Below are 12775 nucleotides of genomic sequence, written 5' to 3' on the forward strand. Positions count from 1 at the left end.
TGCTGCACATGGGCAGTGTTGGAAGTGCTTTACCGTGGATTAACTCTTAATCCTCACAGCAACCATATGAGGTAGGTACATATCCCCATTTTCCGTGTACTGCGCTGAAACTTGCCTCCCCTCCCCCTCACCTTGAGGAAGACACTGTTCTTTATAGCTGCTCACTACTCCATTGCATGAATATACTGTAATTTATTTAACCCCTTATTGACGGAAAAGTTCTTTCCAATTTCTTACTACAGATAAAGGTATTGTTACCATTCTTACCCATCTATTTTGCTGCCTGTGTGGATATTTCTGTAGGATAAATAGCAAGAAATAGATTTATCGGGTCAGAGAATGTGCACATTTAACATTTTGAGAACTATCACCAAAAAGATGGTACCGATTTACAACTCCATCAGTAGAGTGCCTGATTGCCTCCACCCCCACCAACCCTGAATCCTGAAATATTTTTACCAATCTGGTAGGCAAAACGTGTCTTTCTTTTTATTAATAGGAAGGAACATCTTTTTTATGTTTATTGGCCATTTGCATTTAATTATGAAAGTATAAATGACTACCATCTCGTTACACAAAACCTAAATGATACACAAGTATAAAGAGCAAAGAGACCCTTTTCTCCAGCACTTGTCACATTCCACTGTCCGCAGTTGGACATCCATCCATCTAGTTGCCTCTCCGTACATTTCCATATGAATATACATACACTAAATAAATGCTATTTTTACATAAATGAGATCATAGATATGTATTGTTCAGCTTGCTTTTTTTTTTTTTTTCCTTTAGTCTCAAAAATCCTGCGGTCTTTAAATTTTTTTAATGGTTGATTAGGATGCACTACTATGAAAATCCCATTATTCAACTTTTCCCTTATTTTTTCTCTTGCTATTACACTGCCAAAGTAAACATCTTTTTCATGTATTTCTGTAAACGTGTGAATTTCTTTAGGATGGAGTTGTATGAGGTGGATGGTTGGGTCCAAGGATGTGCTTTCTGATAGACTCATCTTAGCCTTCCCAAAGGTCTTCATAACTGTTTTTACCCTATGTATGGAAAATGCTCATTTCCCCACATAGCCTTACCTACGCTTGTTAATTTTTATCTGATGGGCAATAAAGAAAAAAAATCATCTTGTATTTCCCTGATTGATGGTGAGGTTGAGGTTATTTTCATATGTTTATTGGCCACTTTTATCATGGATTGTTTGTTCATGTCCTTTACCTATAATAGCTTTTCTGTTGGGTTACGTGTGGATCTATGTTGTTGGGTGTTTTTTTTGTTGTTGTTGTTCAGCATTTCTTTCCCCATCCTCTGGTAACAAAATCCTTATTTATTGTGGGGAACCCATTCCCTGTGGCTTAGATGAGTAGGTGACCAGGTCTGGCCTTCCTGAGTCCTGCAGCTTCTTAGCCACAGTGATTAAAGAATGGGCATGTGACTTGAGCCAGGCTAAAGAGAGCTCTCGACAGAACTTCTGCTGGAACTATTGGAAAGAAGGCTGTACAGAGATCCCACGAACTAAGGACTGTGTAAGCCTGAATTTACATCATGAGAGAGTCTGAGGAGAAACTCAGAGGCTAGCAGAAAGGAATGAGAACTCAGTTCTGATGTCATTTTTCTGGAGGCCCTAGATCCAGCTGTGCCTAAAGCCTGCCCTACCTCCGAACTTTAAAGTTTTGTGAGCCAATAAAGTCCCTTTCTTGTTTAAAATAACTGAATTGGGTTTCTGTCCTGATTAATATAGGTTCTTTGTATTTTCTTATTTGTAGAAAAGCTTTGTAATTCTAAACTCTAGAATTAACACTTTATGCACTATAGGTTAATAAAATTAGCATGGCCTTCTATGACTTGGCCTCTGTCAACTTCTGCCATTTGTTACTCCACTCTGTCTGCACCACACACATAACATTTTACATTCCAACAATAACTAAACATTGGTGTTGGGAACATCTGTGGATGAAAAGCTTTTTGCACAATCGTGCCTGGCGTTTCTCTTCCATCCTTCATACAGATTCATTAATCTAGGGCTCAAGACTGGGGATTACACTGCCAAGTCTATGCTGTACCCACCTCCAAACATTACTCTTGGAGCATTCCCCTCAAGCACCCCCTGTATGTGACCCTTGAAGCCCCTCCCCAAACATGGTTCTCTGGGGCCCTAATTTTATTATCAGACCTGTGGATTTGAAGTTGCTAACGTTCAAAACTTTATTAGAGTTTACGTCTGTGGCTTTTGTGTGTGGAAACTACACATGGCAGCAGAGAAAGGAAAAGCATATTGTATGTCATTATGAGTGGTAAGGAGAAAATAAATTGGAAAAAAAGTGGAATTTGAGGAAAGATGGGAATAAGTATAAGAAAGCAAGCCATGAGACTGGAGGAAAGCCGTTCCATGCATGGGAATAGCAAGTGCAAATAGCTTGATGTGGGAGCAATGATTTATTCAAGAAACAGAAGGCAGAGTCACTGAAGCAGAATAAACATGAGGTAAAGTAGTGGGTGAAGCCAGGGAATAAATGGGGTAAGGGGGGAGGGTGGGGCCAGATCGTGGGAGACCTGGTTAGCCATTGTTAGGACTATGACTTACACTTTGAATGAGATGGGAAACCATTTTTGGGCAAAGAAGTAGCATGACTAGGTGCTGAGAATAGAACAAAGTGTCCAGCTCCCTATGTAAATTCTTAAAAATGTTTCTTTGCCTGTTTTCTTTATGAAGTAATTAATAGAGTTTAGAAATAAAAATCACCCAAAAAGTGACCCATAAGTTCACAATCCTAGTAACATCCGGTTAACATTTTAATTTTCTCTATCCACCTATATAAATGTTCTCTCTGTCCCTATCCCCGTCTATACCTATTACACTGGTATTTACAACTGGGGAAAAAAAGAGTTAGAAAAGAGTAAAGTGTCCATATCTTGGTGTGCTAATGCCTTCTTCCCTCTTAACTTTGGATCATCTGTTCTGCCTGAATCCTCCACTGGCCCTAACCTGTCCTCTCTCACTTACTCAAAGGCACGTTCCCAACACTCTCCATCTTGCATTATCAATTTTCCTCTCCTGGATTTTTCTGATTATGATGGAAATTTGTTTTGTTTTTAAATCATGAACACACAAAATCCATTGGGCCAAGATGACCAGATCTAAACTGCCTGAACAAATGTTGCAAAATACATACAGCAAAGGATCAGAGAGATGGGATTCCTGAGAGATGGGAAACAAGTGAAGCAAATTTGAGTGGTCTCAGTTTACTACCTGGAGAGAGTTTCTAGCACACAGCACAGGAAAGGAGAACTCAAGCAGAGCCTGGCAGGCTCCCTGAATTGAGAAGATGGAGCCAGGGGTCCTCGGAGGCCACGGTGGCTAGCTTTTGCAGGGCAATGTACCAGATAGAGAACTAGACAGAGAACACTGGAGATCTGCAAAGGGCCCCCCTCGAGTCCAGTTCTGATGAGCACCTGTGTATAGGGAAACTACCTGAGGCGGGGAAAGAATGATCCAAAAGGATTAGAGAGAGAAATCACTGGAGCTCACCGAGGGTATCTGAGTAGAAAACCTCATAATTCAAAGGGCGTCAGAATATTGGTTCTCAAGTGCAATTTTGCCTACCACTACTGCCCTCCCCTGTCCCCGACATTTGGCAACATCTGGAGACCTTTTCTTGGGTTGTTACACCAGAGAAGATGGGTTCTACTGGCATCTAGTCGGTAGAGGCCAGAGATGCTGCTAAACATCCTACAATGCATAACAAATTACCCAGCCCTAAATATCAACCTTGCTGAGGCTGAGAAACTCTGGGTTTGGATAATAGGAAGGGTCCTGCCTCCTTAGTGGAGAAAAATGTACCCTAGACTCATATTCCCTAAAAGATATTTAAGAGCAAGACCTGAGAGGATAAAACTGTATCCAAATAATTTAAATACATCCCATAACAAAACTCAAGAATATATAAAAAATGTCTAGCACCCGCTAAGGCACAATGCATAATGTTTGGCATCCAATCAAAAATTATAAATCATGGGGCACCTGGGTGGCTCAGATGGTTAAGCATCTGCCTTCGGCTCAGGTCATGATCCCAGGGTCCTGGGATCAAGCCCCATATCGGGCTCCTGGCTCAGCGGGGAGTCTACTTCTCCCTCTCCCTCTCCCACTGCTCATGCTCTCTGTATCTGTGTGTCTCAAATGAATAAATAAAATATTTAAAAAATTATAAATCATGTGGGGCGCCTGGGTGGCTCAGTCGTTAAGTGTCTGCCTTCAGCTCAGGTCATGATCCCAGGGTCCTGGGATGGAGCCCCGCATTGGGCTCCCTGCTCAGCAGGAAGCCTGCTTCTCCCTCTCCCACTCCCCCTGCTTGTGTTCCCTCTCTAGCTGTGTCTATCTCTGTCAAATAAATAAAATCTTTAAAAAAAAACTATAAATCATGCAAAGAAGCAGGAAAATACAACCCATAATAAGAAAACCACTCAACTAAATTGGCCCAGAAATGACAAAGAATTAATAGACAAGCCCATAAAGATAATTATAACTACATTCCATATGATCAAGAAGCTACTGGAAACATGGCATGTTTGGTAGAGACATGAAAGTTACAAAAAGCAACCAAACTAAACTTCTAGAGACAAAAACTACAATGTCTGAGATTTAAAACAAAAACAAAAACAACAAAAAACACACACAGATGGGATTAATTGTAGTTAAAGTGTAATAGAAGAAAGGAAGAAAAAAATTCTAGTATATAAGACATAGTAATAGAAACTCTGCAAAATGAAAAGCAGAGGAAAAGAAAACACTGAGAAAAAATGAGTAGAGCATCGACAGGCTGTGGTACAATTTCAAGCGCCCTGATATGTGTAATTGTAATCTGAGTCCTCAAAGGTGAGACAGGAAGTATAGAGAAATATTTGAAAAAATAATCTATGGGATGCAGTACTTATGGGGAAATTTATAGCAATAAAACACATTTTTAAAAAGATTTTATTTATTTATTTGAGAGAGAGAATGAGAGAGAGAGAGAGAGCACATGAGAGGGGAGAGGGTCAGAAGAAGCAGACTCCCAGCTGAGCAGGAAGCCGGATGAGGGACTTGATCCTGAGACTCCAGGATCATGACCTGAGCCGAAGGCAGTCGCTTAACCAACTGAGCCACCCAGGCGCCCCTATAGCAATAAAACACATTAGAAAAAAATGTTTTGGGGCACCTGGGTGACTCGGTTAAGTGCCAGACTCTTGATTTCAGCTCCGCTCATGATCTCAGGGTCCTGAATCCAGTCCTGCGGCAGCCTCTGCCCTTGGCTTGGAGCCTGCTTGGGATTCCGTCTCTCCCTCTGCCCCCCCCAACGGCACTCCTGCGCGCTCGCTCGCTCGCTCTCTCTCTCTAATTAAGTTACCTCAGCTTCCATGTTAAGAAACCAAAATAAGAACAAATTAAACCCAAGGTAAAGAGAAAAAATGAAATAGCAAAGATTAGATTGGAAGTCAACAAAATAAAAAACAAAAACTAGAAAAAATTTCTATATTCTTTTTAAACCAAAAGCTAAGGTTTAAAAAATTAAAAAACTGCGGCCGGACGGTGGGGGGGGGGGGGGGGGGGGGGGGGGAGGATGCGGGAAAAGAAAGAGAAAATAGATATTATGTCAGGAATGAGAGATGTGACATCACTCTATGTTATACAAATTCTTATCCACACAAAGAGTTGTAGTAAAGTTTGCTCATCTCCATATTGCTGATTCCAATACTCATTTATTAGACGTCTATTGCTTGAGCTATCAGCAGTATTTTGCATAACTTACGTATTTACATTTGCCTTCGAGAACAACCTGCTTGGTTTTCCTCTAACTCACGGGGCGTTTCTCCTCGGTCTCGACGCTATCTCTTCATCTCTCTGGACTGCGGTGCCTGAGGGCTCAGCGTTCATATCTCTGCATATCTCCTTCCTTTTCTACCTATATTCTCTTCCTGGGTGATCTCCGGTCTCATCTCCTTAAATACGATCTATGACTGCAAAATCTGTATCTCAGCCTTGACCTCTTCTCTGAACCACAGGCTCATATATCCCAGCAATAGCCACTCTGATGCCTACTTTAGTCTGAGTTCCTAAGGAAACAGAGCGTAAGATTAAAAACAACAACAACCACCTTAGGAGGCGCCTGGGTGGCTCAGTCGTTAAGCGTCTGCCTTCAGCTCGGGTCATGATCCCAGGGTCCTGGGATCGAGCCCCGCATCGGGCTCCCCGCTCAGCGGGAAGCCTGCTTCTCCCTCTCCCCCTCCCCCTGCTTGTGTTCCCTCTCTCGCTGTGTCTCTCTCTGCCAAATAAATAAAATCTTAAAAAAACAAACCTTATTGCTAAGGATTTTTTGGGGGTGACGCAATCCCAGAAAAGGTTGAGGAGGGTAAATGGGAGGTGAAGAAGGGGGGAGAGCACATAGAAGCGGGTGTGGCTGAGCTGTCTCACCGCTTCGGAACTGCTGTTTGCCTGTCTCCCTGTGTTCGGAGCACCGGCGCTGCGGGCCCCTTCCGCCCCGCTCATCCCCGCGGAGGAGGAGGGAGGCGACGTTTCTGCACTCTCCCCCCCTGGTCAGTTTCTACCACGGAGCAGGAACCCCTCCACACCTCCAGGTGGCACCATTCAGCCTCACACAGGAGGAACGGCAGGCCAGAGGTCAAGTGGGAGTCAGTAGCTCCCTGGACCCGCAGTCCCGTGAACCTGCAACCTCAGGGGTGGATGGTGCCGGCAATCGTCTTAGAGGGTTAGCGGGAACACCCACCCTGCAAATAGGAAGCGGCTTGTAAACTGGGTTTGGAACAATGACTAATTAGGCACCTTAAAACGAACATGCCCCAACGTCAAACCTTTAATTTCTCCCCACACCTGTTCTTTTCATAGTCTCCTTTATCTTGGAAAGTGGCAATTTTGTCCTTCCAGTTGCTCAGGCCGATAGCCTCCCTGCTTCCCTGCTTGCTGTACTCTGCTCAGTTCTCAACACAGCAGCTAGCTCATGGAAGTCAGACCACGTCACTTTGGCTTAAAATCCTGTTCCTTTTTGCTCCATTTAAATGTCAAAGGGGCACTGCATCTGCCATTTACTCTTAAACTATTCAGAAAAAAAACCCTACATATAGATAGAATAGATAGATAGATAGATAGATAGATAGAGAGAGAGAGAGAGATCTATCTGGTTAAACAAAGCAGGTAGATAGAAAATTATAAAGAAATTGTAATAAAATGCCAACACTTGGGGAATCTGGATTAAGGGTGTCTGGGAATTCTTTGTACTATTCTTGCAATTTTCTATACGTGTGAAATTATGTCAAAAGTCAAAGTTAAAGAAAACATAATGGCCCAGTAAGGGTGAATTACTAAAGGAAAATCAGGGTAGGTGCTATTATTGAGAAAGCTTGGGGTGGGGGTGGCGTGGGAGGGAATACTGAGAAAGCAATTATAAATATCCACTCTGGCCATGATTTAATGTGATGATGTAGAGCTGTGCTTATGGACATGTAAAATGTTAATAACAATGGGGAAAATTTAGTTTACCATTACCAGTATTGTTTTTGGAAAAATAGTACACATATATATGTAGAATGGCACACACCAAAATTCTAGGTTCGCAAAATAGGCTTCTGGAGACAGTGATTTTTATCTTTATTCTTTTACATATTACCAATTTATTTTCTTTTTACAATAAGCTAGCAGCATATTTATAATCAGCAAAAAAAAAATCAGTAAAAGTTATAAAGAAAATTCTCATTTAGGTCAGGAGTCAGCAACTGTTTTCTGTAAAGGGCCAGATAATAACTATCTTCAGCTTTGCAGGCCCTACAGTTTCTGCTGCAACTCTGAAACTCTGCCATTGTAGCCGAAAGCAGCCGTAGAAACACACGAACAAATGGGCATGGCTGGGTTCCATTAAAACACTATTTACAAAAACAAGTGGCAGCCTGGGCTTCCTGGTACTTTGCTGACCCGTAATTTAGATGGATACTTTTTTCCCTAAAGAATAGTTTACAGGTGGGGCGCCTGGGTGGCTCAGGTCATGATCCCAGGGTCCTTGGATTGAGCACTGTGTCAGGCTCCCTGCTCTGCAGAGAGCCTGCTTCTCGCTCTCCCTTCCCCCCCCGTTTGTGCTCTCTAGCTCTTTCTGTCTCTCAAGTAGATAAATAAAATTTTTTTTTTTTTAAAGGCAAGAAATGTTCCCATTCCTATAGAACTTCGTATGGGCCCCCTGGACCAACTGATGGTCTGAGAATTCCACTGGTTCCATGCAATTAGCTATATCATTGAGTAAGTAGGCTAAAATCCAATGAAAATATCTAACCCAGACCACGTTTATAAACAAATAACAAATGCTTTGTCTAGAGAACTGTAATGTGATAAATATGCTTTGTAGATATTGTAGATGGATTTGGTCTGTCCGAAAAAAGATTCCTTTTAATATGCCCTGGAGGCTCAGCTGACAGCTGGAGCGATCAAAGCCCTAAAGGATATCCTAGGCAGATGTGGTGAGATGGGTGTGCCAAAGTCCTGGAGAAAGCCAGGCTCCTCCTGGCCTTGTTCCAGGAATGAAATCTTCCCCTGTAAGGAGCATAATCTACAGCTTCCATAAAATTAGTTGGGTAATGTACCATCTTCTCCTATTACCCTGAAGAGATTGTGTAAGATTGGTTTATTTCTTCCTTTAACATCTGGAAGTATTCCCCACTGTGATATCTGGCCTGGAATATTCTTTATAGGAAAAATTTTAAACTACAGATAGATTTCCTTAATAGACCCCAAATTATTTAGATTTTATATTTCTTCTTGTGTTAATTTGGGATAAAATTTCAAAATTTTTGATAAAATTATTAATCATATCCTTCATATTATATCTGTAATGGCTGTAGATCTGCATTGATGGCCACTTTTGTACTCCTTACACTGAGAGACGGTCCTTCTCTCTTTTTTTTTTCTTGATCAGTTTTGCTAGGGCATTATCAATTTTTCAAAAGCTGAACTGAAATGTTTGTTTTCTATTTCATTAATTCATGCTCTACAATTTCTTTCCTTTCATTCTTTTTCCTTTCATTTTTTAAAAGAAACCGTTTATTGTCTGTCGACTGTATTTCCATTTTCTGTTTAAGCGTCTGTGGAAGAACAGCTTAAAACCACTCAGTAGTCATTCCTATCCATTCAGTGGCCTGAGCAGTGGGAACTGCAGACCAGTTTTCAGGAGGGATCTGCTGAATAGGCACCGAGGGCACCTGCACGCTTCAGAGCAGTCTGCAACCCCAGGCTGAGTAGCACTGAACTCAGGAGCTGGAGATGTCCCTTCACCCTCAAATTCCTCCTTGGTCACAGCCTTCTCAGCAGCGGCCTGCTCTTCCCCAGCCATCTCTTCAGGCTCTCTGTAGAAGCAGAGATCAGGCATGACCTCCTCTAGCTGTTCACGGGAAATGGTGCCACGCATGCGCAGACCTCCTTGGGCCAGCATCCACCACATCAGCCCCAGTGAGTGAGCTCCCTTGCTGCACGCGATGGCTGTGTCCACACACAGCAGGTGAATTGCTCTACCATTGCTGTGGTAGGCAGGTCAACACGAGACACCCCTGTGACAGGCTGGTGGTCAGCCCCGGCATGAGTAACCGCCAGAAGTCTCGGCTCCTGGAAGGCTGCCTGGATCTGGTTAGTGAAGGCTCCGGGAGTGAAGTGGCCAGCAATAAGGGGTGACTGCAGTGTCAGCAGCGAAGTACGGCACAAGTCACTGGCCCAGTATTCCTGGAGGTCATGATACTGCCATCAGTTGGGTTTCAACAGCAACAATGGCATGAGCTGCCAACAGAGGCTTCTCCTAGGTTCTCTCCAAATTTATGATAAAGATGCCATCACTTTTCCTTTTGTAGATGTACTTGGTACCACCTGCGTGGGTTCCTGCTGCAAGGAATTTGACAACACCCTCTTTCTTCATTTGCAGGACATCAAATATTCTGGACATTGTGAAAATTGCCCTTTAAGCTACGACAGGAACCCAGAACACCACTGTATGAACCTCTCTCTACATTCTTTCTTTACATTTACTTACTATTCTTTTTCTAACTTCTTGCAGTGGGTATTTAAATCAGTGAATTGTAGCCCTTTCTTTCCTAATATATGCACTGAATGCTATAAATTTCTCTTTAATCAGGGCTTTAGTTCTTTCCCATAATTTTCACTGTTATCCAGACAAAAATACCTCTCAAATTTCCACTATGCTTGCTTCTTTTACCTACAGGTGATTTAAATTGCCTTAATTTCAGTGGCGCCTGGGTGGCTCAGTTGTTAAGCGTCTGCCTTCAGCTCAGGTCATGATCCCAGGGTCCTGGGATCGAGCCCCGCATCGAGCCCCGCATCGAGCCCCGCATCGGGCTCCCTGCTCCGCAGGAGGCCTGCTTCTCCCTCTGCTGCTCCCCTTGCTTGTGCTTCCTCTCTCCTTGCCTCTCTGTCAAATAAATAAATAAAATCTTTAATAAATAAATAAATTGTCTTAATTTCTAAACATTTGGGGATTTTTTTTTTAGTGTGTGTTACTGATTTCTAGCTAATTTTACGGTTGTCTGAAAACATATGCTAAGTCTTGCTGTCCAATGTGGTAGCCACTAACCAGATGTGGCTATTTAAATAAAATATTGTTCATCAGTCACATTAGCCACATTTTAAGGGCTCGGTAGCCACATGTGGCTAGTGACTACTGTATTAGCTGTGTGATTACTGTATTGAACAATACTGACAAGAACATACTAAGTTCTCTTGGACAGCACTACGCTAAATTATTTCAATCTGATGAAATTTGTTGACGCTTGCTTTACAAACCAGCACACAGTCAGCTTTGGTAAATGCTCTTTGTACACCCAAAAGGAGTTTTCTGCCAGTGTTGGTTGTACTGTTACCTATACGTCAATTAGGTCATTTTGCTAACATATCCTGTAAGTCCACATGTACTATATTCTTAAACATTTTTTTCTGCTTGTTTACTGAGAGCTGTGTGAAAGTCTTCTACTAGGATTGTAGATTTATCTTTCTCATTTTAGTTTTGTCGATTTCAGCTCTATATACTTTGAAGCAAAATTATTAGATGTATACACTTTAGGATATTTATATTTTCTTGGTAAATTGACTCTTTTATCAATAGAAGTGTCCCCTTTCATCTCTAGTAAGCCTTTGGCTTTAAAGTCTACTTCTTGTCTAATATTGGTACAGCTATTAACAGCTTTCTTTCGGTTAGTGTTTTAATGGAGTATCTTTTTCCATACTTTAATTTCAAATTCCCTGGATCCTTGCCGTTACAGTGTGTCTTGCTCGAGTAAGTACCATATAAACTTTAAAAAAATGCAAGAATTTTTGTCTTATAGTCCATTTACATGTAATAATTACTGATGTAATACAATTACTGATCTACCATGTTCCTTCTCAACACTTGTTATTGTTAGACTTTTAAAAATTATATAAGTAGTGTTACTTTTGTAACTCATTTCTAAAACCTAATGAGCAAGTGGATTTAGAAAACTGGGGAAAGTGGGGAGTGCAGGACGGCTACCAGTGATTTCATCTGTATGGCAAGGTGTTTAGCAGCGCAATTCACCAGGATAGGGAATTCAGGAGGAGGATATCATGGGGGTGTGTGTTAAGTTCATGACACTAGGTAGAAGTGTGTAGTAAGCAGCTGGCTCTTAAAATTTATCCTCAGGGGCACCTGGGTGGCTCAGTCATTAAGCGTCTGCCTTCGGCTCAGGTCATGATCCCAAGGTCCTGGGATCGAGCCCCGCATTGGGCTCCCTGCTCCGCGGGAAGCCTGCTTCTCCCTCTCCCACTCCCCCCGCTTGTGTTCCCTCTCTCGCTGTGTCTCTGTCAAATAAATAAATAAAATCTTTAAAAATAAATAAAATTTATCCTCAGGAGAGAGGGGTAAACTTCAGATATAAATTTCATCATCCTATTTCTTCACTTTTTAAATTCCCCAAAGAACAGATGCTAATTAATTATACTTTTTTCCTACTCCCTTCTCAAATTATTGTCATGTCAATGCCTTTTAGCTCTTCGACTTGTGACCCTCATGCTTTTATTTCCAGACTTCCAAAATAGTTTTTTTCTTTTCCTTCCCCGCTTAATTTTATTCTTCTGAAGGCAGTGAGATGATCACGCCATTCCTTGGTTCAAAGACCTCAATGGCCTTCTTTACCTTGAGAACAAAATGCAGAAATATGAAACTCAATCCTATCATAACTACTACTTTTCTATTTTACATGATACCAAATGCCAGAAAGTTGAAGTGCCTGCTTGTTTAGCATCATACTCCTTAACAGTCCTTTCTCCTACTTCATTTTTATTTCCACCTTATTCTTACTCTTTTAAGTACATTTTAGTCATTATTTGCAGAAACACTGGAGCGCAAGGGCAGGAACCCTTTCTCTCCCCCGAGCAGTGCTCAGTAGTGCCTCACACTGAAGGTGTACTGAATGAATTAAAGACTAAGCACATACTACACATCATTTCTTACACTTCCTTGCTTCTGTGCCTTTGTTGACTACTCCCTTCCTGCCCTTATGTCTCTAATCCCATCCTTCAAAACTCAAGTCTCAGGAGCTCCCCAAACTTTTTCTTTCCAATCAGAATGAACCCTACTTCCCCTGAGCTCTTACAAGCATCTTGTCTACCTCTATGCTTGTACATGTGTTTTCTGTATACATCAGGCTTTATCACATATGCTTTGTATATTCTCTGTGTACACTACAAAACCTAAAATAATGCCTTGCACATAGTAAA

General features: G+C 41.8%; 1 protein-coding gene across 2 annotated transcripts in view; it reads left to right on the top strand.

Moving 5' to 3' along the window:
- The window catches only part of LOC110576866 (zinc finger protein 24), an 81416-nt gene that overhangs the window by 33792 nt on the left and 34849 nt on the right, over nucleotides 1–12775 (top strand). Inside the window, exon 4 of one of the 2 annotated variants that reach the window (XM_021686096.2) lies at nucleotides 9951–10102. The exons of the other annotated variant lie outside the window; for it this stretch is intronic. Coding sequence (XP_021541771.1) covers nucleotides 9951–9976 — 26 coding nt within the window. The 3' untranslated portion in view covers nucleotides 9977–10102. Of the gene's footprint in view, nucleotides 1–9950; nucleotides 10103–12775 lie in introns of those variants that run through there. 2 annotated transcript variants of the gene reach the window in all.

Source organism: Neomonachus schauinslandi, chromosome 14 (genome assembly GCF_002201575.2).
Source record: "Neomonachus schauinslandi chromosome 14, ASM220157v2, whole genome shotgun sequence".
In the NCBI taxonomy this organism is placed as follows: Eukaryota; Metazoa; Chordata; class Mammalia; order Carnivora; family Phocidae; genus Neomonachus; species Neomonachus schauinslandi.